The sequence below is a fragment of the Mauremys mutica genome, chromosome 10 (genome assembly GCF_020497125.1).
Source record: "Mauremys mutica isolate MM-2020 ecotype Southern chromosome 10, ASM2049712v1, whole genome shotgun sequence".
Classification (NCBI taxonomy): Eukaryota; Metazoa; Chordata; order Testudines; family Geoemydidae; genus Mauremys; species Mauremys mutica.
The window spans coordinates 55,991,482-56,018,751 of NC_059081.1; the positions used below are offsets into that span (position 1 = coordinate 55,991,482).

Genomic DNA, 27,270 nt, shown 5'->3' on the forward strand with positions numbered 1-27,270 from the left:
TGCCTGCCAAATACAAATCAGAACCAAAATGCCTCCCTATTTCCTGCCCGAAGAGTGAAATTGATTTATTTCTCGTTACGTTATAGCACTTCTAAATCTGGGTGTATTCTGGTGAGTGCCAGGCAACTACACAGCTGTCCCTGACAACCCTGATAGCCCTGGCATAATCTCCTGCATGGAGTCACCTAAAGCGTATAGGGACCTGGAAATCTAGTCCCATATACCTTCTGGCTTAAAGCTTCCTGCCAAAAGCACAAAACTCCCTTTTGAGAAGACGGGTGCTTCTCCAGCTAGGCCAGAGTTTTGACAGTCTGGGAGGGCCTAAAACAGGTTCAGAAAACGACTGGTGTCATTCCTGCACTCAAATCGGAAGCTAACCGTGCCAAAAGATTTTGAAGAAAAAGTTTGCATCTCCCCAAAGATCAGTCACATGACATGCACGTCCAACCCTTCAAAAACAGAATCTAAGCACTTGATGTGAGCAGGGTATTTTGCAAACACCTCCATTTTGGCAGAAATGCTCTGGAAGCTTCAGAAAAAATTGCTCATTACTTAGTATGAGCCCTGCCTTACCCATCAGTAAGGGTGCGCTGGGCCATTGTCTTGTCAGGACTGAATGAGGTAATCAAGAAGAACCTCCAAACGAAGCTTTGTGGGGGATGCTAGGGCAGATTGGAGATCATCTGATTTTATTTTTCACTAGCGTTTATTAGCAAGGTCTCCCTTCCCCAGTTCTCCCTTTCACATGCTGTTGTCTTCTACATGCAAACCCTGCACACACACTAATGGAAAGCTACAGACATCCTAAAAGCACTACCTGTTAGATTGCATTACTGAATGGTAGACAGGTTGCTCAGATCTAATGTAATACACATCAAGGGGTAACGCTTCCTGGCGTGTGTGCATATATCAGTAAAGGGTGATGACATTTTAAACGTGGCTGTATGTTATTGTGACTCCTCATTGGGTTATCTGTGTTTCAATCAGCAGTGTTTGTTTTGATAGATTTTCCCCCACATCTAGAATTGACTAGCTGATCACTAACACTTCTAAATAAGAAAGCTGATTGCTGCTTCACTTGATTGGAAAAAAAATGGCAAAAAGATGGGGAGGCTAGAGAAGGAGTTAGGTGTTTTGTGCACAACCATTATGGAAACCACATAAGTAACTTTTAACCAAAAGTGAAGCTGTCTAAAACTTTTGCTGAGTGGAATGAGGAGTTGTTTCTGACAGGCCTCCACACTTGAGTGCAAAATCAGAATCAGCTGTGAACAATCAAGGAAGTCCCTTGACTTCCTTGCATAGCTTGGTAAAGCACTCAGATCTGTGAGCTTGATCCTGAGTCAACTGTCACATAAATTGGTGTAAATCAGGCATACCTGATGTAAAACGGGTGCAAGAAGTGTTTCAGGCTTCTGTGCCTTGTCTTGAAACTAGGCCTAATGTGGTTGAAAGGTTGATAGCAATCAGGGGCGGCTCCAGGCCCCAGCACGCCAAGCACGTGCTTGGGGCGGCATGCCGCGGGGGGCGCTCTACCGGTCGCCGGGAGGGTGGCAGGCGGCTCCGGTGGACCTCCCGCAGGCGTGCCTGTGGAGGGTCTGCTGGTCCCGCGGCTTCGGTGGAGCATCCGCAGGCACGCCTGCGGGGAGGTCCATCGGAGCCGTGGGTCCGGCAACCGGCAGAGCGGCCCCTGCGGCGTGCCGCCCTGCTTGGGGCGGCGAAATGGCTAGAGCCGCCCCTGATAGCAATGTGATCTAATTTAAAGTGTCTGCCAAGCTGTATTCAAACAGGATGCATTGCAGCGCTTTTGTTTTTGTTCAGAGGATTAAATGGAAGGTTAAAAGAAATATGATTTAAAAGAGGTAGTAAAGGGAAGACTAATTAGTATGAGGGCCTGGTCAGACCCATACATGGTGTTCAGCCCCTAATCATACTCTTTGCTCCACTTCAGTCCACTACTGCTGCATTGAGGTCCTCTGCTCTTGTTGCTTGGGGGTTTGAGAAATATGGCTCTTTCATTATGTATTGCATTCGAGTACTCCTAACGTGCCCCAGTGGGCTGGTTCAGTAGGTGCAATGTAATACAGAAAATGCAACACGTGTTAAAAGTAGCCATCAATGGTACATATCACTCATGTGACTGCAAAGCTGTTGCCATATAGATTTATAAACCTGGATGACCCCAGGCAGAGTAATGATGGGTTCTGCTGGCACCTGGTAAAAAAGCTGGAGGCGTATATTGTGGTGAGGTGTTTGAGCAGTGAAATGATTACTGTTGCCAGGGGAAGATCTACAATGCAGCAGGTGGGGAAATGCTGATTGAAAAATCCTAAAATGGCAGCCTGCTACAAAGAAGGTAGAGCCTGTCAGCAAATTTCTGTGGCTGGCATGAAGGCTGCTTCTGACAGCTCTTTCTGACCTGGTCATCTTTGACCTTCCCAGCTGCCAGATGTGGTCACCTGAAGCTGACATGTTCATTTCACCAATATCCATGGGAACATAATTAGGTATCTTAAGCATTGTTTCAGTCCCATAGCTCCATTTTTCTGCAATTTCACTGCCCAAAGATTGGCTGGAAACCAAAATGAACTCTATAAGGTACCACTAATTGCCTCCATTTCCTAAGCTATGAAACCAGGTCAGCTGTGAAGTTTGCAGAAAAGATAGAAAACTTGCTGAAAATCCAAAGCTGCAACTGAGCTGAGCTTTCTTGGTGAAATGAACTCTATCTCTTGCTATTGCTCCTTTTGAGCATCTGCTTATCCTTATAAGATGCAGAAGTCCAGGACTGAGTTCCCTGCCCCATCAGAGAAATTAGATGCTAGTAAAAATTGAGATGTCTGGAGGTGTGGTATAAGAGATTACTTTATGTACAAGGAATATATTCACATCAAACAAGGGAACTGCTAGTGACTTGATCAAAATTGCTGCTTTGTGATTTTTTTTCCGTTGCATTAATTCATTTCAACTCATGATAAGTCTTTATTTCCTCCTCTTAAAAAACCCCTCTGTATTGTAGTTCCAGCAACCTAAAAATAAGCCCAGATCTTATATACAAGAATCAAATATGACTGCATGTTGTATCTAATCTACCAAGGTAGTTATGGCATCTAGTGTTGTTTAAGCATCACAAGGCAGATCGTATCAGTAATAATAGTTGTGATGGAAAACAAGAACTTCATCAGCAATTATGAACCCTAAAGATCCTACAGCTCTTTTCAAAAGAGTTTTAGCCCTGGTGTCTTGACCGATCTCACTTAGCCAATTTGTGTATTTTTACATTTTGTCTAAATAAATTCCTCCTGAGGTTTCTATTGGGTATAATATTATTCTTTGTATTCTGTTCCAAACTGTTCTGAAATGCTGGTGTGCACTGGTAAACAGCTGTTTTATTCTACCCAAGAGGTGGCTGCCATTTCTTAGGGATGGGCTGAAGATGCTGCTGTATAATCTTTGCCTGCTGTGCTTAAGTGTTTGGGTTATTTCATTACTCGTAAAGCACTTTGAGAGCCTCAGGTGATAGAAGTGTAAAGCCTACATGATATTCATAATCATTGATGGTGACTACAAGATAGCATTTAAAACACTGGTGGCAACTGCAGAATAGTGTGATGATGAAGATTTTATTTTTATTGTGGTAGTCATGCTGAGGGTCACTATTTGCAGCAGGTGAAGGAATCATTGATGGCCATTTCAGAGCCATCTCTATCGTCACAAAGGGTTAAAGATCAATGGCCAACCCTTTTTTTCCCATAAAATTAAATGAAAAAGGCTTGAGTCTCTTTTCACACTGGGTTTATATCAATGGAACATTTTGTCTTCCATGAAGTTATTCCTGACCTACAACAGTACATGAGAGAGGAAAATTGGGGACCATAGAGTTTAAGATCCCAAACTAGTGAAGTGCAGTGACTTAAATTTCATACCAACATTTGAAAAATAAATCTCTGTGAATCAGCTCCCCCTGGCAAAGACTTGGGGTTCAAGGTTGTATCCCAGTAATAAGACCACTAATGTCCCAAACTCTAAAAATGTTCTTCTGTGTGTTTACTGGTATATCACCTTTTAGGGGTTTACGCGTTCTCTTGTAGCGTCGGAAATACACTGGAACAGATGGTTGTTACCCTGCACACCTTGTGATTTGTGCACAAAACTGTTGTCTTCCCCACCTTTCCGAGTTCTGTAGTGAGGTCTCACATTACTAAGACCTAATAGCTTTTATAAAATATACTGCAGATCATTTACTAGTGCACGATGAAGTGTTGTCATCCATTCCAACTCTTGATTTCACTTGCTGTTTCACAACATTCAGTTTCCCAGCATTAATGAGAATTGGTGAAAATTTTACTGTACTTAGACTCAGATTTCTTGATAACCAATTTATCTCATTGCCAATAAAAATCGGACTCTCTTAAGGGTAAGAGGCTATAGCTGTGCACCAGGGGCATCTCTGTCTCCCCATTCTTTTGTAAACTCATAAAATCTCACTTCTTGCTCTAGATTCAGTATTGATTTCAGGCATCCCACATGCATCTGTTGCATTGGAGGAGTAGGCACACAGGTAGTGGGGTTTTCAATGACAGGTGGATGACAGGTGTTGCATATAGTATCTAGTGAAGCCAAATTTATTCTAGAGGGCTTTACAAAACTAATCTATGTAGGGTTTACACAAGGTAGAAAGTGCTAACGACACTATGTTGGAAAGAGAGTATAACACATATGCACAATTTGCGATACGACTCATATCACCTATACACAGCTTCTTTGATAAGCTAGAGACTTAGTGGGGAATGAGGATACCACTGTCTGTAGTAGAACAAACTGGAAATCTTTATTTGTCTAAAGATCTGTCTCTTTAACCAGAGTATCATTTTTATTGTGCTTTGGGCTAGAAACTGGTCAGCTGCTGTGACCTCATGCCTGGCTGAACATTACACTAGTGAGTCTTTGTGAGGTCATGGGGCATAGAAAGGATTTAGTTTTTCTTACTGTTGAGCCATTTGATTAGAGACATGCCACTACTGAAGTGTGCAAAGAGCACAGTCTGTTACAGCAATATACAATACATGCAATCGTTTCCTTCAAAGAACTGAGACATATATAACAGACCAAGGGCTTGGTCCCGTCCCGCTGAACTCAATGGAAGTTTAACTACTGGTCTCAGTGGGACAAGGTTCGGGTTTCTTCCGAGGTAAGAACATTACAGCTTTTTTATGTAAAATAGTTATTTAATGTACTGAATTGTACACAACTGGAAGGAGTGGGAACAAGAGCAGGATAGAGGAGGGCATAATTGCAAGCCTGATGGCACTGCTCTCTTGCATTGCCAGCACGGATAATATGAGAGAGAACCAGAAGGAGAGGTGCAAGAGCAGCACTATTTCCAAAACCCTGGCTACAGTGACGAAAAGGAGGGTAATGAAATATTTGGGGTCCAAATACAAGAAATGAAACCCAAAGGAAAAACTGCAGTGGGCTTACCTTTGTAGAGTTCAGGGCTACACAATCATCCTACACTTACTGGACTGGAAGGCTAAAACCTTTTGAAACATGAACCTAAATTGAGATAGTTCAATCCTTATTTAGGCATCTAAATAAAAATGGCCTGATTTTTCAGCTCTCCTGGTCTTGAATGGAGTGATTGGATTTACAGTGTAAATGATGTCAGAATCTGGCCCTGTGATGTGACATGACACGCCTCATTGTTGATGGTGCCTTTCAAGGCAGATAGCAAGAGAAATGCGGTGGCACGCCCTACCAGGCAGTACTGGAGACTGTTCAGAGCTGCTGGCAGGGAACTGTTTAAAACTGAAATGAGGTGTCCCATGAAGACCATGATAAGAGCGATGCAATGGCACAATATCCCCAAGCCCATCGAAATCCAGTCCGAGTTGAGAGTCTCTTTCCCTTAGTCTCCTTTAGAAATCCCAGCCTGAGCTTTCTGGGGCAGGGTTAATCTTTTTACTGTGTGCCTGTATTTTCCCAGAGGAAATGAAATTTATTGGGAACAGAGACTTGCTTCACTCAGGCCCTGGTCCCAAATCCATTGAAATCAGTGGAAAGACTTTCATAGCCATATGTGGATACTGACTGGGCCCTCACCTCTATCTTAGGCTTTTCTGAATCTCCTATCACTTTAGGGTCTAATACTTTTCAAACTTTGGGCTTGTCTAAACAGGGGCATTCACTGAATTAAGCTGAAGCAAATTAAGGTCACTTTATTTCTGAATGAGAACTTTCACACATGGGTCTTAATGCACCTTAACTAATGCAATTTAACATTATAACTTTAGTTAATTTGGCTTTATTTTCCTGAGTGTCCCCTGTGTAGACATGTTCTTTGGAGCTCCTTCAAGAGGCAAATATCTGTTTAATTACATGGCTCGGTGCTTAATGTTTCTGCTGTATCCAGACATGTTGCCATACACCCAAAGGGCCAAATTATGTCCTTACTCCTGATGTAGGGTGCTAGTCCAAATGAAATCAAAGGAGCTACTTATGGAGTATGTTACTGTGACACTGCACCCCATATTCACCATAGTGCTATGATTGTGTTATGATTATGACATAATTATGAGGCATTTTGTACAAAATATGTCATGCGAGTGTCAATGGAAAAGTTCTGATTGGCTGAAGGTGATTACCCTATTTGTATGCATGTATCATTTTTGTATCTGAAGTTATGAATATTGACTATGCATCTGTATTTCAAATGTGTTTGCTCCTGGGTAACACCCATAAAGTTCATTTACATCCAGTCTAGCCAGCACATTGTGAAGGGGCTATCCAAAGTAAGGGCTCATTAGCAAAGACAATGAGCCATGGGAAAAGCTTATCCTCCCCTGATGATCTTTCCTGTGGACATTTCAGCCAAAATATAGGTAATGGCTGCCATGACTCTTCAAAGCGTGCAAGGACATGTGACTAGATCAGGTGATACTGGACTCCATTTTAGTGCCTGTATTTTCCAATAAACTGTGTTGGGGGCTTGGCTTGAAACAAAGAAATTCCCTCGATATGGAAGAAACTATAAAAGAGGGAAGTGACTGTGACGTTATGACTGTGATATAATATCTCATTGAAAGGTGACAGGGCCAGAAAGAGTAAATTACTCATAGACTGACCTGACCCATGGGTGAACCTTGAGGACCGTTAGGAAGATATGTAAATGACTAGAGCTTTGAAATGCAAATCTGCATTGTTAGAGGTAGAAGGGGAGATGTTTGCTCAGGTCTTGTGATGTCAGCAAACAAGTCCTGTCTATTGCTATAGTTTTAATTCAAAGATCAAAAAAGGAATATTAACATTTATGATGATACTTGAGTGAAATAGTATTATTGTCTATGTGTCTCTTTGAAGGTTGTGCTAACCTGTATCTGAACTGTTTAATGGATAAATTACTCTGTGCTAATTGCCAGGATGTTTGGGAGAAGGAGTTGAGCCTATTGTTTTCTCAGGCCGAAAGGCTGCTGGAAATGTATAAGAACCCTGGGACATGATTCCTTCTTCATCTCAGATCTGCTTTGGGTTTCAAGAGGGGGAAACCTTAAGCCATAAGGATTGAGATCCCCAGTCATGGACTGGAGCCACCCTGAATATGGACATTGGACTATAACCTATGGACTATTTCTAAAAGGACTTTTGGCAACTACAAGCTCATCTCTGCTATGCATCTGAACCTCAAGAATTGAATTCAAGTCTGTCTGTGTATTAATCTTTTAACCAACCCTCTTTCTTTTTTTCTTTTAAAATAAATTTTAGCTTAGTTAATAAGAATTTACTATAGCGTGTATTTTGGGTAAGATCTAAGTTATAATTGGACCTGGGTATGTGGCTGATCCTTTGGGATTGGAAGAACCTTTTCTTTTATATGATGAAGTAAGATTCTCAGGAATCATCATCATATCTGACAGGTGTGTCTGGACGGAGGCCTGAGGCTGGGTACTTTAAGGGAACTGCATGGTTTAGACTTCTAAGTGACCAGTGAGGTACTGTAGAAGCTGTTTTGTGCTGGTTGGTAAATCTAAGTATTGAAATAACCACCAGCGTTTGGGGTTTGTCTGCCCCGTTTGGTTTGCAGTTCACCCTGATTGAGTGACCTCAGCTGGCTCCCACAGGCAGCACCGTCACAGTGACATCACCGAGGGGCCTCACTCCCCTTACAACACAGCACCTGAAAGCACCTTAGGAACAAAGACTGAACAAGGGAAGTGGGGTTCCAGGCAGGAAAGAAGGAAACCTACCTGTGTATGGAAGCTTGGTTGACTGTTTGTACTATCTAACAGGGTGAGACACTGCTTGATTCAAATCCTATCCAGTTTGGAGAACTTAGATTGCATATTGTTTTATTTCTTCTGGTAATCTACTTTGATCTGTACGCTGTTGCTTATAATCATTTAAAATTTATCTTTCCATAGTTAATAAATTTGTTATATATTTTTTACCTAAACCAGTGTGGTGTTTAAAGTGTAAAGGGAAATCTGCGGAGGACCAGGGGCTAGTGCATTGTCCTCTCCACATTGAGGGAGGGGCAGACTGGGTAATAATCTTTACTGGTCAGGCTTTTGTCCAGAGCAAGACGGTGCAGCTCTGGTGTCTTAGGCTGTGGAGCTGGTTGTGTCCCTGCTTGCGTAAAGGTCTGTGTGAGTGCAGGACTAAGCATGGTCTGCAGCTTGTCACTGCAGTACAATGTAAAGGGAGCCCAGGCTAGTGAGACAGAGGGCTCAGTGATACCCCAGTTCCAGGTTGTACCCCAGGGGACCCGTCACAGTTACTCTTACTTGCATTCAGTAGTATCACAATCTAGACCAAAGTTCCTGCAATAATGCTGGGGTACAGCTGTTAGAGCATAAATAAAGGTATGTTAGTATCCATTGCTCCACCGTACTCTCTTTCAGACACTGCCTGTGAATGATTCTTTCCACAGCCCACTAGTAAGACAATTAACCTATGCCAAGAACCTTGTAATGTTTTAGGTAAAGATGAAGCATTAGCATTTTGTTCTTTAACTTGAGATGGATCTGTTGTAATCTCCTCAATGGCTTTTGGATTATATTTAACAATGTTTCTTGTCATCCTATGTTTTTTTACAGGCCTCATTGATCCAAGCTAGTTTGTATTGATCACTTTGAACTAATTAAAATATCCCTATCTTTTTCTCCTAGGCTGAGCAGGGCAGATTCTGTGGGCAGTTTCTTTGGAGGAAACACAATGGAAAGGCGCAGTGGAAGACTGGCCAGCCTTCAAAAGCAGAAGCCCAATATATACCGAGAAACCGGGGTGAGGAGGTAAGAGGGGGCCTTGTGGCTGTCAGCATATGTTGGTTTTTAAGAACTGTATTAGAAAATACTTCAGTATATCCACTCTGTATTTCAGTCCATGCTATTGCTATTAGTGGTCTTGCAGATGCTGTACAACCACATGTGCTCGGCACTATACAGACACACATAGGAAGAGATGGTCCCTGCCAGCCAGAGAGTACAACCTGTAAAGACAGGGTGCAGGGAAGGGGATGCAATGTACAAGGAAAGTTGCTGACATTCAACTTGCTGGGACGCTGATTTTTATAGGATTTGAAACTATTTAAATGTTTCTTCTCTTGCCCATCCAGGAGATTTCATTTCCTTCTTTCCTATCCCCACCTACTCTAGTGTCATGAACCTAACATTTTAAAGACAGTCTGGTGGGTACAGATAGGGTGGGGGAAGAGGCCAAATGATTATTTTCCTGTTGGTACTGGAACCCATAACCTCTGACATAGTTAGTCAAGGGCCATAGTGCTAAACCATTCAGCCAGCTAACCTAGGATGTGGTACTTTATATTCTACACAAAAAGCTAGAGATCTATCACACAGTGAATAGCAGAGTGATATAACGAGGACTTCATTACGCTTACAAAATACATTTACAAGTACCAGTATATCATGAATTATCCTAAATAAAACTACTCAGTTTAGCTAAATAAAAAAAATTGAATTACAGAAAGATAGCCCTCATCAACAGTTAGTAAAGAATGCTAGCTGAGATAACCACGGATTTTCCCCTTGTACCAATAGCAACCATTGGCAAATGTTAACTTTCTAATGGATTCTACTATAAATACACTTATGATGCATTATCCTTGTTTTTGTTCATATACAGGACCCGCTCATTTGGAATTGTTCTGAAAGTCATCAGTAAAATTCTGTTGCATTTGCAGTACCCAGACAGATCTCTGCAGTTGATACTCACAGCTGCCAAAGGGGCAATGTTTAAAATTTTAATCTTGTTTTGCTTTTAAATCATTTTACTGTAATGTTTTCTGTGTTCCCTAGATCCCTAAAGGAGCATTGCTGATAGGGCGGTGATGCTGTCTAAGGCAAAACAGCATAAGTTTTAAGTCTGAGCACTGTGTACAAACTGATGGTCTGAAATGAGCTCCGCTTTGCAGGGGTTCTATCCCATTTCCCTGGGGTTTGAAGACACTTTTGGATGTGGCAAAAAGGAATCTGATGACTTCCCTACACCTGTTTGACAAGGGTTCTACATTTATTTTGCAGTGGTTGCTATTAAAAAGTCAACGTTTCCTGGGTTACTATGCGGTGGTACCAGAGATACCACTGTTTTAATGCTTAAACTAGGAATTAGCCATTGTATCTCAGATACTCCTGCCAATGATAATCACTGTCTGTTGGCTTGCAGGCTTTTTATTTGGTAGCACAAAAACTACCAGTGAGCCAGACCAATGTGGACATCCCATTATGATCAATGGAAAACTAGCATGCACCTGAAATTCTGGGCAGTAAAGATGATGTATACTAGCTGGGATAGCCCTAGAACATCTGTAGCAAGGTAAATTGACTCTGGAACATTCAGCAACAGTCTACTGTCTACATGGGAGCTCAGTGCCATGTCTTCCTTAAGAGAATTCCCCTTGAGGAGTGTGCATGGATAAAGGGTCACGACCTTTAATGAGGGGAAATGCAAAGTTTTTCACTGGATACCACACAGTCTTCACTTTCCTTGGAGAGGGTCCCTGTCATCATGGTCTCCTCTCTCCCTTAGGGTTTTCAAAAGACCGTACAGGAGTAAGCACTCTTCTAGTGCCACCCGATTGAAACGAGACTGCAGCCCTGAGCAGGACCATTGTCCACACAGCGACAGAGATGCAGAAGACTCAACAGAGCAGCCTACCTGCAGTTAGTTTGTACATCTCTCTGTCTTTCTCCTATGGCAAACCGGAGCAAGGGTGTTGTGCCGATGAAAGGCATGTGTAACCTGAAGTGGTATTGAGATGCTTGGAGGTTCCCCATTAAATTGTCAGGCTCTCTGGCTCTGCCAAGGATCAGGTGGCCACAAAATGGCTTGCAACTGCATCCTCACCTCAATCTAACCCAGGTGTAGAAGAGCTGGTTTCCAGGATCTGGCCCATTACATTGTACATTTAACAAAACTACGGGCCATAAGTAAGATAGCAGGCCAGATATGCCAGTGCTACCTATTCCTCTGGCTATAATGTAGAAGAGAGACCAAGAAAATACAGAGATGGAGAAAGTATCTCTGGTTTGACATGGAGGCTGAATTAATGAAGTGATGTTACTATGATAAGTGCAGGGAAACAGCCTCATCAGCTAATATTCTCTTCAAAGCAGCACCTTGGTAGGCTCTAATGCCAGGGCCATGATGTGTCAGAACCAGGGACAGATCTGGTGAAGTATGTTGACAAATGGATTTGTTTCTTTGATAGGGGCTTTAGCAGCTATAAAATCTGTATAGGATGCAAGTGTGTGACTACTGGATACAAACAAAAGCCCTTTCAAGTGGAACATGCCCTGCTTTGGAAACCTGTTTCTGGCTAGCTCTAAATACATCTCAGGGGTGTAGAGTGGGGTCAGAGTTTCTAATCCTTTACATGGCCTCTTGGATTTTGTGTCCTGTAATAGAGCAACCCCAGGCACCTTGTCAGTTCTTCTCCCTGGATTTTCCAGCTGTTATTAATTAATTCTATTACCATTACTTATTTAGTCGTACTCCAAGTGTGCTAGGCATGTCAGAGTGAAGAATGATAGCACGAAGACCCTGCTGCAAAGGGATTTGCTGTCTAAATTCCCGCCTCCCTTCGTTAGTGTTACTGAAGTGATATTTATCTAATTGACAGGTACAGAGCTGCATGAAGGAAGCAGCTGCTCCAGCAAATGTCTTCCTGAAACCAGCACGTTGGTAGACACCACCAACAATTCCCCTGTGTTGCACAACCAAGGGCATATCCCGTTAGGTATGTTGGAGTAGATGGACCATAGGTCAGTTCCAGTAGGGTATTTCTTGTTTCAAGGGGACCGTCACAAAATCACTGACTATTCAGGATTTCAGAGTTAACCGGTCAGAGAAGTAAAGCTTCAATATTAAACCTACTGGCTTCCTTTAGCAGCTGTATTTCTCCCTACCCTCTTCATAGCCTTGCCCTAACACCCTCACGCTGTCCTTCTCTCATAACAGCAAGGAATAATAGCTACTCTTTGTGTCTGGCTGCATCTGTCCCATTACCAACATGACAATCTGCTCTGCAGCCACTAAGGCAACTGGACGCTGAGATTTTGTTCTGCACTCTTCTGTTCAGACACTACTGTGCAACCACTAGCCACTGTGAAATCCATTCTTCCAGCCCCAGATACCAGACCAAAGCCAAAAGAATCCCCGGGCTCCTCACTGATGCCAGGGATGGGTCATAGTGTTCTGCAGGATCACTCTGATTACAGCCTTCTAATGCTGGCCCAGTTCTAATGACAAAGATGAATAAAGAATGCATTGCACCAATTTCCACGTGGGACTGTTTTTCCCCCCCAGAGGAGCAGTCCAGGCGAGTGATGAAGATGGTTGCTTTTCCGGCAATAATATTCCTGTTGGGCATCTTTTCCGGTGAGTGCTTGAAAGGATTTAAGGTCAGGGTTAAACTTTCTTGCTAAACTCAGAATTCCTCTTATCTGTCAAGGAATTGTTTTAGTTTCATGCCAAAACCTGGCCCATGGCTAAGGCCATTTAAAACTGGAGTCCTTTGGGTCCTCACCTTTCAAAATATTTTTATTATATTGGATTTGGTGCTGATGAAAGACCTGGAAAATGAACTCTCCCTTTTCCCCCCTCACCCACAAGGAAAGTAGAGTCAGCAGCTGTAATGTAGATTGTCCTTTCAAAAGGCCTTACTCCCTACCCAAAAGAACTGCCTCTGTAAGTGAGAAGGTACGTTAGTCTCCTGGGCCAGTTCAGTTCTTGGCTTCTTGTTGAGAATGCTATTTATGATGTCAATGTTTATCCACTAGAAGCTGGCCTACCACTGAATAGCTGATAGGTGGTAATGACTTTGGGTCCTTGCTAGACCAAACCTAGATGTAAATGATCAAACTAGTAGTGAAAGACTCTCATAATCCCACTGCCAATCCAGTTCTCTTTCCTTCTTCTGTGAATCTTGTATCTGACTTATGAGGGGCAGTGGTGAAACTTCTGTCCTCTGACAGAGGAGCACAGTGGGCCATGTATCCTGGAAAGAAGGGACTCTGAGAAGGACTTGGGTGTCATGGTGGATAACCAACTGAACACAAGTGCACAGTGTAACGCTTTGACTAAAAAAGCAAACACAATCCTAGGATTTAAAAACAGAGAATATGACACTACCTCTATAGACCGCACTGGTGAGACCATTACTGGAATACTGTGCCTAATTCTGACGTCCACACTTCAAAAAGGATATGGGAAAAGGTTCAGAAAAGAGCTTTAAGCATGATTCAGGGTTTAGAACCCTGCTTTTCAGTGTGGGATTTAGGAATCTCAATCTATTTAGCTTATCAAAAGTGAAAGGTTAAGAGGTGACTTGGTCACCGTTTGGAAGTGCCATCATAGGGAAAAGATTTCTGAGAGTAGAAGGCTCTTTAATTTAGCAGACAAAGGCATAACGCGATCCAGTAGCTGGAAGCTGAAGCCAGATAAATTCAAGCTAGAAATAAGGCACAGATTTTTAACAGTGAGGGTCATAAATCACTGGAACAATTTATCAAGGGCTGTTTTGTCAGATCCATCACTTGAGGTCTTTAGATCAAGACTGGATGACTTTCTAAAAAAATATGCTGTCGCTCAGCCACAAGATAAGAGCTTAATGACTGAATGAAATTCTATGGCCTATGTTTATGCAGGGCTAGATGATCAGAATAGTTCCTGAAACTATGAATGTCCCCCTTCAGGTCAACATCATCCCAAAAGTACATGGGCCGGGCAGCTCTGGCATTTACTTCTGACTTAAAATCCTTTAGTCCTGCTTTAATAGATAAATATATTGACTCTAAGGGTTGCTGTTATTTGAGGAGTCTCTCCCCCCCACTTTTCTTTTCCAGGAAAGCAAAAAAACCTGTCAGCTAAAATTTGTGTGTATTCAACTTTTCAGGGCACTTTTATCAGTCTAAACCAAAAAAATTTACATTCTTTGTGTTGTGGTGATATTTAGAATGTGAACAATGCTATGTACAGTTATATAATCCTGCACCATATATATACAGCTGCTGATGCATGCAGAAAACTGTTAACCTAGCTATTTCCTCTCTAGCATTTGTGCATGGCTTTCGCTTGCCCTCTGGGACCTGCAAGCCGCAGATGCAGTTGAAGCTCAGGTAAAAAGGATTCTTTGAAGTGAGCTTTGCTCACCATAACCTGGGGTTATGTGGAAAAGGGTGAAGCACCGACATGGTTACTACAGTCCCAGGAGCTCTGACTGGTCTCCTGGCAGCTTGTGGGGTTGACACAACAGACCCTAGTTCAAGTTTCTCTTCTGAATTCTCAAATGCGTAACCTGTGGTGTATGGGCTGGAAGCTTTGTAGTGTGGGAGCTGTATGTACTGGCTGAGATCTGGGAGAGTTGAGCTCCAGCTAAATCCAGCTCTCTTCTCTTGTCTTCTCTTGTCTTCCTCATGTTGCTTGAGCCAGGAAGAGTCTCCCTTTGGCTCACCTGGTGCAGTTGCTGCCTTGAGACACCATCAGCTTGCTGCTTCAAGGCCTGGTTGTGGTAACATGCAGGATGTGTGCCATACGTAGGGGAAAGGGAAGTACTAATGCGCCTATGGGAAAGATCACATTCTGCTGCCTGCCATTGGGGCACACTGAGGTCATTACTGTAGTGCCCCTTACTTCAGGGACAAGAATGAGAGCCCTGGAGAAAGCGCCCTCCCTGGAGACAGCTCTTCCTCAAAGTCTACATTGAAGAAAATGGCCTGGAGAGGGGCAGAGAGGTTTGGAAGGCCTGAAATCCTGACCTTTGTGGCTCACCTTCTCTCTCTGTCTTCACCTAGGTGTGAAGGCATCTGCTTCCTGCCCCCTCTCTGTGCCACTGGTGGGGGTAGCTTACGTACACACTGTGTTACAGCTTAGTCTGAAATGGCATTTCCTGATGTCTGCTCATTGTTGTTTATAAAGACACCAGAATGAGATTCTTCAGCAACACCTTCAGCGGGAAATTGATGACTTCCGAGGGCAGATCGCTGAGCTGCAGATTCAAGTAGCGACTCTAGCAAAGACGCATGGACGGCAGTGTCGGAGGACAAAGAAAGTGAGGACCAGACCGTGTGTAGTTGCTTTTTATTTTAGTCTTAGAAAATTGACCTAAGTCCAGGTGGGTAATATGTTTACATGGCTTCGAGGGCCTTTCAGGCATGTGGAAACTGTCTGGGGACAGCCGTGGCCCATCCATGTCAGCCCAAATGCCACTGCTTTGAGCTTCTTTGTATTAGTGTCATAACTTCACCTACTGCTATACAATGGCTTTCATCTATGTTACATTTACTTTAAAAGTGAAGGTACCAAACCCACCCATTCCTCTAGAAAGCAATCAGATTGCGAGGGCTTTTTTGAGCCATCTTATAGAATTGAGTAGTAAAGGATAGCCCTGCTACTGAATCCTGTAGGGGGCTCAAACAAAACAATAGAAAGGGAATAACTTTCTATGAAATGTTATAGGTTTTAGAATAACTTCTATAGAACCATATTGATTTAATCTTGGTTACATTCTAGAGGGCCTTTGCATGCGAGCAGGTCCTGGAGGCTGGAGTCCTATTTATCCACAGAGGAGGAATAGCCTGGGCAGTGACAGTGCTATCCACCCCCACATACCCTTCCATCTCGCCCTTCTCTGTCCAACACAGACGCGTTCTCCAATAGGAGTCCAGCTCATGTGACTCATTCAGTCCTGTTGTTGTTAATTAGGAATCATGTTTATGGTGGTGCCTTAGGGCCACCCAAGATAGGGGCCCCATGGTGCTAGGTTCTATACGAAGAGAGTAGATAGTATCAGTCTCTTCCTCCACGAGTTTGCAATATATAGAGAGAAGACAGCCACAATGTGGGGGAGGGGGAGAACACACAATCAGAGTGAATGATATGATGGTGGCAAACATGGTGACAGTGGCACATTGTGTTTTATTTTGTGGGAGGTGGGTTTAGTTAGGAGGAGATATGCCAAATGAAAAACCAAGTTAAGGGAGAGGGGAAAGGAAGGAAAAGGAGTGGGGGCAGGGCTGGGGTAAGAGGGACAGGAGTGGAGTGAAGCTGAGGTGAAGAGATTGCGGGAAGGGGAAGGAGGAGGTGGAACAAACAGCCAATCAGCACAGGACAGAGAAAGTCCAATCCAAGCTCCAGCGCTTCACAAGGAGGCTAATTAGCACCAATTATGCTGATAGTCTAGGAGATCTGTCCACTAGGACTAAGGCAACAAATCCTGTTATGGGGATGGCTGATGGATACCACATTTGTGCTGCAGTGTGTGGAATGCAGGCATCATTGCTGACTTGTTGAGCAGAGACCCTGGAAAATAATTGTCTAAGCCCAGATGGGATGTGTCCATTCAGGTACCTCTAGGTGTTATTCTGTGCAGCGTTCCCTCATTTGCTGTCTCCTTCACAGCATCCAGTAGGGTCAGTGGACAGTTGGGTACAGGGCAACAGTGACCGCATCCAGAGGGAGGACTTTGCTCTGAAATCATTGGGTAAGCCAAACTCAAGTAAAATGGGCTCTCTCCCCTCTTCCACAGCGAAAGATGCTCTCAATTGGGGGTGAATGGAAGATAAATGCCCAAGCCTAGTTCCTATTAGCAAGCCAAGAGTTATATCACAAGAATAGACTTCAAAGCCTATTCCTTGAATACACTAGGGAATTGCATATCTGTCTGGTGCACATATGCTACTGTCCAAATGCAACTTACTCTGGAGCTGTTCCTTATGTCTTCTGGTATGTCTGGATGTAAAACGTTCTCAGACATGGTGTAATATCTGCAGGTGCCTCTGTTGTGAAATACAGTGAAAGCTACAAGACAGGTGCGCATATCTGTATGTTTGGACTCTGCTGGGAATATTCACGATCTCCAGATGTGATTCTACAGGTAGGAATGCCATGAAGCTGCACCTGTTTGTTCTCTTTTGGTGGCTTGATCCTCCCATCCCCCACCACCTCAACCAGCCCTCACATGATATTGTGAAGGCAGAGTCCCCTGTCCAGTAAGAGACAAAACATAAGTCTCCAGCTGAGCAGATTGACCCCTCCAGATTAGATCAGCTGTCTTCATTAGCAACAGCAAAGTGAGTAGAAACAGGACCTGCTAAGAGATCTAAATGGGGTGTCAGCTATCACAGTGCCAAATGCAAAGCTAATGGCTGACATTTCAGATGAGGATATTCCTCTAAAAAACAAAGTTCTCAAGAGACCAGGCTCACAACTGTCTCAAGTTTGGGACACTAGAAAAAAGACAGGTTTCAGAGTGGTAGCTGTGTTAGTCTGTATCCGCAAAAAGAACAGGAGTACTTGTGGCACCTTAGAGACTAACAAATTTATTTGAGCATAAGCTTTCGTGGGCTACAGCCCACTTCATCGGATGCATGCAGTGGAAAATACAGTAGGAAGATATATACATACACAGAGAACATGAAACAATGGGTGTCACCATACACACTCTAACGAGAGTGATCAGTTAAGGTGAAAAGAACAGGAGTACTTGTGGCACCTTAGAGACTAACAAATTTATGCTCAAATAAATTTGTTAGTCTCTAAGGTGCCACAAGTACTCCTGTTTTTGTAGAAAAAAGACAGAAACTACCTCTACCCACAGTTAAGAAGGGATGAGTCTTTCCAGATTGATGCTCTAGGAAGAGAGGCTTTTGTAATAGGGAAGCCAGTCTACTTTCCTATCCTAGACTATCACTGTCGCACTGAATGTAGCATCTCCCTGTACCACTCTGGTACTTTGATGTCATTCCTAGTTGCCAAGGAAACACAGAATTCTCAAACTGGGGTCTTGGAAGCAAGGCAGAGGAGAAAGAAGGGAAGGGAAGAGCAGTTGAGGCCCTTTTCAAATATTTTTCTTTATAGGGATCAAAATAATTCTGAAACTTAAGCCCTAGACCAGGATTGAATCAAAACAAAGCCAGAATAATTTAGAATATTTTACTTTGTTCCAAAACAAACGCACAAAACTAAATCCTGCATTTTTAAAAAAAAGTTAAAGTTGTTAAAGTGATAATATGGTCGCCTATCGCGTCAATTACAAAAGTCAGTTGTTAAAAAGCAAGCTAATTTCTAGTTCAGAGCATCATAAATCTGCTGCTGAGGAAACGCATAGGGACACATTCTAATCCAGAACAAAGAAATGCATGGTTATAACTTTGTTGAGAATAACTTTGTATATGTAGCATAACAAGAAAAGTTTGTAAGACTGACATTATAACATTATGTTGGCACACTTCCAATATGATGGGTATGAAATAAGGCTGTTGTGATGCAGTATATATTTCTTTATGTTTGATAAGAATGTGATAGTCATGTGGGCATCAGTGTCCTTCACTATGCATTTCCTGGCTTGTTAGATGACTTAAGTTTTGCAAAGTGATGGAACCTACATTGTTGTTACTTAGTAACCTTAATGGGTTTTGTAAATTAAGTCTTTTGATTTGAGAACTGAGCTGGGTATCACTTATTTAAATAAATATTTCGTGTTCTATTTTGTGCAGTTAAATTAGACTTTTTTTTTTAGCTAAATGGATGAGTGAGTATCCATATTATTCAATTAAAGTGGTGAGTGACTGAGGTCAAGTTAATAATGGCCCTGGCACTGACCCATCCCAATCAATTCACATTACACAAGAGATGCAGATTCAGTATAGTAGTTGAGTTAACCACAAATCTACAGATACCATAGCCTACCTTTACTATGAAGGCTGGTAAAAAAGTATTGACAGTCATAGAAAATTAAGTATCAGACCTAAGAGTGGAACCCAAGTCTTAAATTGCTCCAGCCAAATCACTAAATGCCATTCTGCCTTGGTTAATCCCTCTGAGAATAATACTTAGTGCATTTCCATCTGCAGATCTCAAAGCAATTCACAAATATGGATAAGCATTATTATTATTCCCATTTTATAGTGGACTTATCTAGGTGCAGAGCATCTGAGGCAGTTTGTATGATAGTCTTTGGTGGGAGGAAAAGACATGGATCTACTCTCTTAGGTCCTGTCTGCACTAAGGAAATGGCTTTAAAAATTCTCAGCATTGCTAATAGTGGGTCAGGTTGTTATGCTCTGATGCACCCAGAACAGGCAAATGATCCGCACAGAACTACTGTTCCTTCATCCCCTTTGCAACCGTAGTCATAGACAGACCATGGCAGAGAATTGCAGTGGATGTTACTGGCCTCTCAATTGCATTGCATGGTTACACACTATTGACTGTTACTTATGTTACGCCTTTGAAATCATAATTTCACAAGGCATTAACAGAACTCGTTTCTTGCCTAACCCTTTGACTCACTATGTTTGACTTGCCAGAAAGCCTTCTTTCAGTTAATGGGATGCCTTTTGAATCAAGAAGGTTTGAATGCTTTCTGATGGGTATTGGTACAACACATTATTAATCAGCTGTGTACCATCCCCAAGGAAATAGGGTAGTGGAGAGACTGCATGGGAGTCTGAAGAAGTAGGTTACATGCATACTGGTTACTGCATTAACTCATGCTTTATATACTATTCGGAGTAATCTCATAAAAGTGTTGGGGAAACCCCTTTCTACTGGCTCTTCAGCCAGCCTCTGAGGACCAGGTTGTCTATGCTGATGGAAAAGGTACAGCCCAGCTTTTCACCATTCTTGAAGCTGACTTTTGAGATGAGGAAATATGAGTTTTCAACAAGTGTATTATGCAAGATTCCAGGCATTCTATCCTGGACAAGCAGTGTCTGTTAGGCTAGGGTCTGGCAGTGTTTTTGATACTCGTGACATGGCTTCAGGGTATGGAATGCGATGAGCGCTTTTACCCTGGGGAGAACGTGGCGTTAATCACCAAGACGTACTGCCTGCTGCAAGGGGAACAGATTGGAAAGATTTTCTGTGTATGATGAGGTCATGTGGCCAATTGGAGACATTGTGCCACAGCAACAGCATCCACCCCTTGAAGTGCACCAGAGGCATAACCTATGGCTGGTGCCTCTGCTGAGCTTTTGGGGAGAAGGGAAGGAAATTGTGATGACTGGTGTGCATGTTGCCTTCCTGCTTCCCGCAGCCTGCTCCTTGTTCCTATTCCTGGATCCTTCTCCCTGAACTCAGTGGTTCTGTTCCTGGTTAAGGCTCTGTAGGTGTGCACAGCATTGGGTGTGTGCAGCTACTCAGGGCCTGCTGCTAAATATCTACTGTTTGGACTGTTACCATGATTTGAGCTAACTGGTTCATGGTTATTACATGTTTTGATTGACAACCTACCTGCGTGTCTTGTTTCATTTGTGTGTGTGTGTATGTGTGTGTGTGTGTTTACATTGTTGGTCTGGGGTGTATATATATACAAGTCCATCAAAGGCATTTTCAACACCATCCCATTGCACTCAGGGGCGGCTCTACGTTTTTGGCCGCCCCAAGCAGTCATGCCCGGGAGGCGCCCCGGAGCCGCGGGAGCAGCGGACCTCCCGCGGGCATGACTGCGGAGGGTCCGCTGGTCGCGCGGCTCGGCTGGACCTCCGGACGGTTCGCAGGTCCGGCGGCTCTGCTTGAGCTGCCGCAGGCATGCCTGCGGGAGGTCCAGCTGAGCCGCGGGACCAGCGAACCGTCCGCAGTCATGCCTGCGGGAGGTCCACTGGAGCCGCGGGACGAGCGCTCCCTCCGCAGTCATGCCTGCGGCAGGTCCGGTCGTCCCGGGGCTCCGGTGGACCTCCCGCAGGCATGACTGCGGCAGGTCCGCCGGCCCAATCTGCCACCCCCCCGGGAAAGGGCCGCCCCACGTGCCTGCTTGGCGCGCTGGGGTCTAGAGCCGGCCCTGATTGCACTCCCAGAAAAACTCTAACTGACCTGATATTAAAAATGCCAGCAGCCCATTTCCTCTGATTTGTGACCTTCACAACAAAAAATCTTTCTGTTCCCCATTTTAATATTTTGCTAGGGACATTGACAACCTGGAATTTCTTTGCCACCAGAATATTTTGCTCGTGATATGGGGTCATGTAGCTAGCAAGTCACAAACTGTCATGTCCAAAGGGACCACCAGGCCATCTAGACATGTCTGAAATGTGATTCACTATTTTATATTATGTATGGGTTCCAGCGGGATAACACCCCAGGGAACTGCTGGGCCCTGCGTGGATCTCGTGGCTATGTCGTGGTTAAATTATCCAGAGTCATCCATCCGCTTGCTGTCACGCTGGATCATATTGCCAAGGAAGACTCTCAGACAGAAGAGATATCCAGTGCCCCAAAGAACTTTGCCATCTATGTGAGTAACCTTCTTAACTTTCAGAGTAGCAGCCATGTTAGTCTGTATCCGCAAAAAGAACAGGAGTACTTGTGGCACCTTAGAGACTAACAAATTTATTTGAGCATAAGCTTTCTTGGGCTACAGCCCACTTCATCGGATACATAGAATGGAAAATATAGTGAAATATAATAGCCTACCAATTAGGCTAACTCTAATTAGCCTCTTAGAGTTGGTAGGACAACTCCCACCTTTTCATGTTCTCTGTATGTGTATATGTATCTCCTCACTATATGTTCCATTCTATGCATCCGATGAAGTGGGCTGTAGCCCACGAAAGCTTATGCTCAAATAAATTTGTTAGTCTCTAAGATGCCACCAGTACTCCTGTTCTTCTTACCTTTTGTAAAGAAACTGACCTCTGCATGCTTGCTGCTCGCTCACATGTCAGAGCTGGTTGGTACTGAGGGCCTATCACACAGTGGGATTTGTGGCACGCTGCAGTAGCCTTTGATCAGCATGTTGTCTGTCTCTGGCTCTGGAATTGTTGAAATTCCATCCCCTTCCTGTTTCTTCTTTTAGGGGCTGAAAGAAGGCTTTGGAGAGAAGGGAGGCGCCTTCTTAGGGGAGTTTGTCTATGATTAGGAAGGGTTCCCTGTCCAAACATTCAAGCTGGAGGTATGCTTTGGAGTTGAAACTGGAAGAAGAATGTATTGCTTCGTTTGATCCAATTGTGGTGATGAAAAATATTTGTCAGGGTGACAGGGCTAGCAGCCCCTCGGTCCCCTCTCTGGTCTCTCTCCGAGTGCCTCCCTTCTGGTGTCAGGCCTTGTTCCTTTACCTATCCCAGAGTGGGATTTTGCAATTATCCCATGCTGTAGTACTCTGTGGATCAACTGTTATTACCCTGAAGGGCTGACTGAATTCGAGCACCTGTGGTTCTTGCCTTTGGTCACCAGTGACCAAACAACCTTCTTTAAACAAACAGAGTATTTATTTATCAGTAGGAACAAAGTACTAGAGAAAAGGATTTAAAAACCCAGCTTACACACATCTATCTTCCCATGACTCCTGCCATCCCATGATGGCAACCTAGACAGGTCTCATTTCTCCAGACCTCCCAGTGGGCTTCTGGGTCTGGGTCCTCTTTCCCTGTGCATTCTCCCTCTCCTTGAGAGTGGCCCTCTTTAAACCCTGCTATTTTTTTTGTTCTCTTGTGTTTATGGGCCTTGGCTATTCCTAGTCAAACCATTTCATTGGCTGGTGAGACACCAGAGCCAGAATCTGGCATTGTCCCTTAACAACTCATGAGTGTCCTTAAGGAACAAACCAGTGAGTTTTCACACATCTGGTTCTTTCCCTCCCTCAGGATGCAAACACAGATCAATTCGGATACCTACAGCTGAGAGTCCTGAGCAACTGGGGTCACCAAAACTATACATGCATTTATGGGCTTCGTGTGCATGGGGACCCAGCGCTCTGATGAACCTGCCAGCAAGAATCCATGCAATAAATAATTACTTCTGGGTAACATGTTCGCTTTGATAGTGTCGGTCTGGCCAGTAACAGCAAACAGAAGCAGCCCTGTTTCTTTATATTACTTCTGACTCACTCCAGATTGAAGAAGATGCTTAATGAAATGTAACCTGATTCCTAAAATCCAACTTGTGGCTATGGGCAGAAAGTGACACTGTAAAAATGGCACCTTCTTACTCCACCGATCTGCTCCCAGAGTATTATCTGAATCCTATTTGCTGATTTAATTGGCCAAAGTAAGTTTTTTAACAAGTCCAATTAATACAGTACTTCTCGGAGACACTAAGCTTGATTCTGTTCCAGCTTGTGTACCATCGACAGAATTGTTAACAAGGCTTCATTTGTGGAATGGATATTGCCGTTGCTGATGCGTTAGTCAGAAAGAACCCAGCTGGACTTTCAAATTCCAATGGGCTGGGCCATTAGTGCAGAAATGTAATTCTACTAGTAATTTTGAACTGGAAATTGGAGCCACAACAAGAGTGGAGCCTACATTACAATTTTTAGCGTCACTTTTCAGAGCAGAACCACTGTTAAGACCGATTGGAGACATTCTCAGGCAGTCTATGTGATCCTGGTGTCTTTCAAAATAGGCAAGCACCCATGCTGGGCTAAGGCAGCCAAGTCTTGGCTACCCAAAAGAGATTCTCCTTCTTAAGGAAACACTCAGTCATCTACTATTAAAATGCACCTCTGCATGTTTGGAAAGAACAGTCATCTCACTAAGTGTCATTTTATATACAGTGGAACCCCAAGTGTGCTAGTCATTTTCCAGACAGGAAGAAAAGGGGTGAAATCCTGGCTCCGTTGAAGTCAATAGGAGCTTTATTATTGACTTCAGTGGAGCCAGGATTTCATTAAAGGGCTCTGCCCTGAACAATTTACAATCTGAAAAAAGACCTAAAGGGACCCTTTAACAAATCATAGGACAGATCTTTGGTGTAAAAATCAGCATAGCTCCATCACTTTACACCAGGTGAGGTTCTAGACCCACATATTGTAAACACCTCTTTCTTAATAGTGCATTAGATTATTACAAGTGCAAGAATTTCAGAAATCCACTTATCACTATTTATTTCTTTATTTTTTTGTGTCAAAGCAGAGAGAAATGAAAATAAGTTTTTGACATGTTTATAGTCAGTTATGCTTTTAGGTTACTAGTGCTGCAATGTTTGGGTTTCAAACACTACAGTTGGATGTTGATTTAACAACTAAGTCTTCACTGCAACTTTAAAAAAAGGGTGTCAGCATTCCTACTGGTTTTATGGTTTTCTAAATTTATTTTTTATTGGCACAAATTTAACTTGATGGTGTCCTTTTAAACTCTGGCTGAGGAGAGACAGCTTGTTACTGGCATAGCAGTGTCTCTGTAACTGCTTGTAATGGAAGACTTCTCGCTATCTCAGATGACAGCATTTCAAAATAGGTCCTTTGGCAGTTTTTGCCATGCCCTGATGTCTGTGGCCCCCTACTGGAAAAAATAAAGTACAAAGCAAATCTAGCTGCTTGGAAACAAATATTTTTTTCATTGAACATGGCACATGTCAATTACTGGTATCACACAGCTGCCACGATTCGAAGTGCTTTGAAACTCTAATAGGATATTGGTTACTTTATACTGGTGCTTTCCTCTTCAATAGACTTTGCACTGTTCTAATAATACCGATAGGGAAAATGTTTGTAACTGCATCTGGTTTCAATTTTGATTTCACATTATGCCAGATAAGAGATGTTCATACAGTCCTGAGATGATCAAAATGGACAGTGCTAAATCTGCTGTATTTTAGGGATTTAAACATCTTCTCCCTAAATCTGTGCTTTTTTTTTTTTTTTTTTAAAAACAGACTATTTTCTTCAGAAGGTGAAAATATTTTTTTTTTGCTGCCTTTATTCATCCCACTCTGCCTGGCAGCAGTTATTACCAATCAGTAAGACACCCTATAGATTACACTGTATATGCTGCAATGATAACTAACATTCTTTTTAAAAGAATATATTTTCTCAATAAATACTAGTAATTTCATCTGAATGGCAGAATGCCAATGGTTATGACCTGTGGAAGGAAAAGCCCAAAGAAAATGATGGATATTTGTGATTATTTTAATATACTCTGATAATATAAGTTTTCCTGCAAGCAGCTCTGTGTGTGTTTAACTCTGGTCAGGTGCTCTCTCCTGCTTGCATGGGTCTGGAGGCTCAAAGGGGATAGAAACTGATGGCGTTTCATCTCCTGAGGATTGCCCTGGCATGATGGAGTTTGCTGTTGGTGGGCCATGCTCCGGAACCATTGTTCACCATCATGATTTAAATGTTATTGGGGCTCCAGGCGGGTATGGGGTTCTTCAGCTTGCAGCTTCAGAGCTTTAGCCCAGGGGTAGACAACCTATGGCATGTGTGCTGAAGGCAGCACGCAAACTGATTTTCAGTGGCACTCACACTGCCCAGGTCCTGGCCACCGGTTCAGGGGGCTCTGCATTTTAATTTAATTTTAAATTAAGCTTCTTAAACATTTTAAAAACCTTATTTACTTTACATACAACAATAGTTTAGTTATATATTATAGACGTATAGAAAGAGACCTTCTAAAAACATTAAAATGTATTACCAGCACGCGAAACCTTACATTAGAGTGAATACATGAAGACTCGGCACAGCACTTCTTAAAGGTTGCCGACCCCTGCTTTAGCCTGTGTTTTACTTAACTTGCAAATGTCAGTGCGGTTCACAGCTTTATGATAAACAGGTTCAAAAAACAACTAGACAGCTTCCAGCTTCTGCAATTAATGATACAGAGACCCTACAGGCAACGGCCTCATTCACTACACAACCTGATTCATCTCCAAAGCTACAGAAAACAGGGGATTATAATGGATAATTAGAACTAGTCGGCAGTCTCTATCTTTTATGTAGCAGGAGAGAATAACACCCTCCACTGCAAGAATCACTAGTTGGAATTCTATGTTCTGTGCTATGCAGGGCGAGGTCAGACTAGATAATCATAATGGTCCCTTCTGGCCTTTTACAATCTATGAAAATTCCTCAGAAGCTCTCTAAGAAGTTGACCTGTGTCACTCCCATTTTATAGTCTATTCCTGGGTCACTCAAGTTATTTCATGATCATATTAAATCTTCCACCACTGATGTAATTAATAGCCCCGTGGACAACAATGAATTGGAAATCCTCAGCATTCTTTAGGAAGTCTGGCTCCCTTATGGTTATACTGTATGACTAACTCCAGCATACCAACCATTTTTTCCTTGATTGGGCCACAGATGTATTGGTCCAGGGAGAATCATTCTGTTTGGCTCCATCTTACATGATCTTATTGCCAAGAGATGCAATTTTATGTTGACTCCTTGAAACCTGTAGTGCACAAGAAAATATTGTTACTTCCATTAAAACATAAAGCTAGGAAAGCCTGACTCTGCATGTTCTGTCTATCGAGAAAATGTGCATCGTTATGGCTGTATTGAAAACTGAGCAATTACACCAGAAATACTTTTACGAGCAAAACATAAAAGCAACAGAATCTCCAGTTCGAATGGTTTGATGTGTCCTAGCCTCCCAGAACTTATTTCTAATATACGCTAGTGTACGGCTCACTAATGAACTGGTTGCCATGGCAAAGATCTTAAGTATTGAAAATTGGCATTTTGCAATGGGCTAAAAGTTCTCAAGTACTTTGTGATAAACAGGACTGATTAGCTGTATTTGATATATTGCTCTGACAAAGTCTATGACCAGCACCACTTTCTGTTATAGAATTATTTAGTCTCTTCAGAGAGCGGTGTGTGTAGAAAAGGCAAATGTATACTCTGATAAACGTATGCTACAAAATATTTCTTGCTGTCCATTTTGACAGGAGATAATAAAGATTTAAATTTAAGAGGCCTGGAGGCTTAGTCAGTATCACCCTTCTTAGTTGGAATACATTTATTTGTATGAACTAAAATATGTCGGTGGACTGAGTGTAAATTGCAATTAATGATAAATGGATGTTTAAAAT

At 42.8% G+C, this 27,270-nt stretch overlaps 1 protein-coding gene across 8 annotated transcripts; it reads left to right on the forward strand.

Annotated features, from left to right (window-relative positions):
* Positions 1-5,006: 5,006 nt before the first annotated feature.
* LOC123378814 (SUN domain-containing protein 2-like) lies at positions 5,007-23,865 on the forward strand. Of its 8 annotated transcripts, none has more exons than XM_045033021.1 (12): positions 9,162-9,287; positions 10,681-10,830; positions 11,044-11,177; positions 12,137-12,253; positions 12,823-12,894; positions 14,570-14,633; positions 15,433-15,565; positions 16,915-16,996; positions 17,286-17,389; positions 21,581-21,748; positions 22,310-22,405; positions 23,097-23,232. In XM_045033021.1, the coding sequence occupies exons 2-11, from the start codon at positions 10,724-10,726 to the stop codon at positions 22,370-22,372; spliced, it is 1,044 nt and encodes a 347-aa protein (XP_044888956.1). In that variant the 5' UTR covers positions 9,162-9,287; positions 10,681-10,723; the 3' UTR covers positions 22,373-22,405; positions 23,097-23,232. The 8 variants fall into 8 exon arrangements, with proteins under 8 accessions (XP_044888953.1, XP_044888954.1, XP_044888955.1 ...); XM_045033022.1 differs by having other exon boundaries at positions 21,652-21,748; XM_045033018.1 differs by lacking the exons at positions 10,681-10,830; positions 22,310-22,405 and adding an exon at positions 5,007-5,191 and having other exon boundaries at positions 9,165-9,287; positions 23,097-23,865.
* Positions 23,866-27,270: the final 3,405 nt, after the last annotated feature.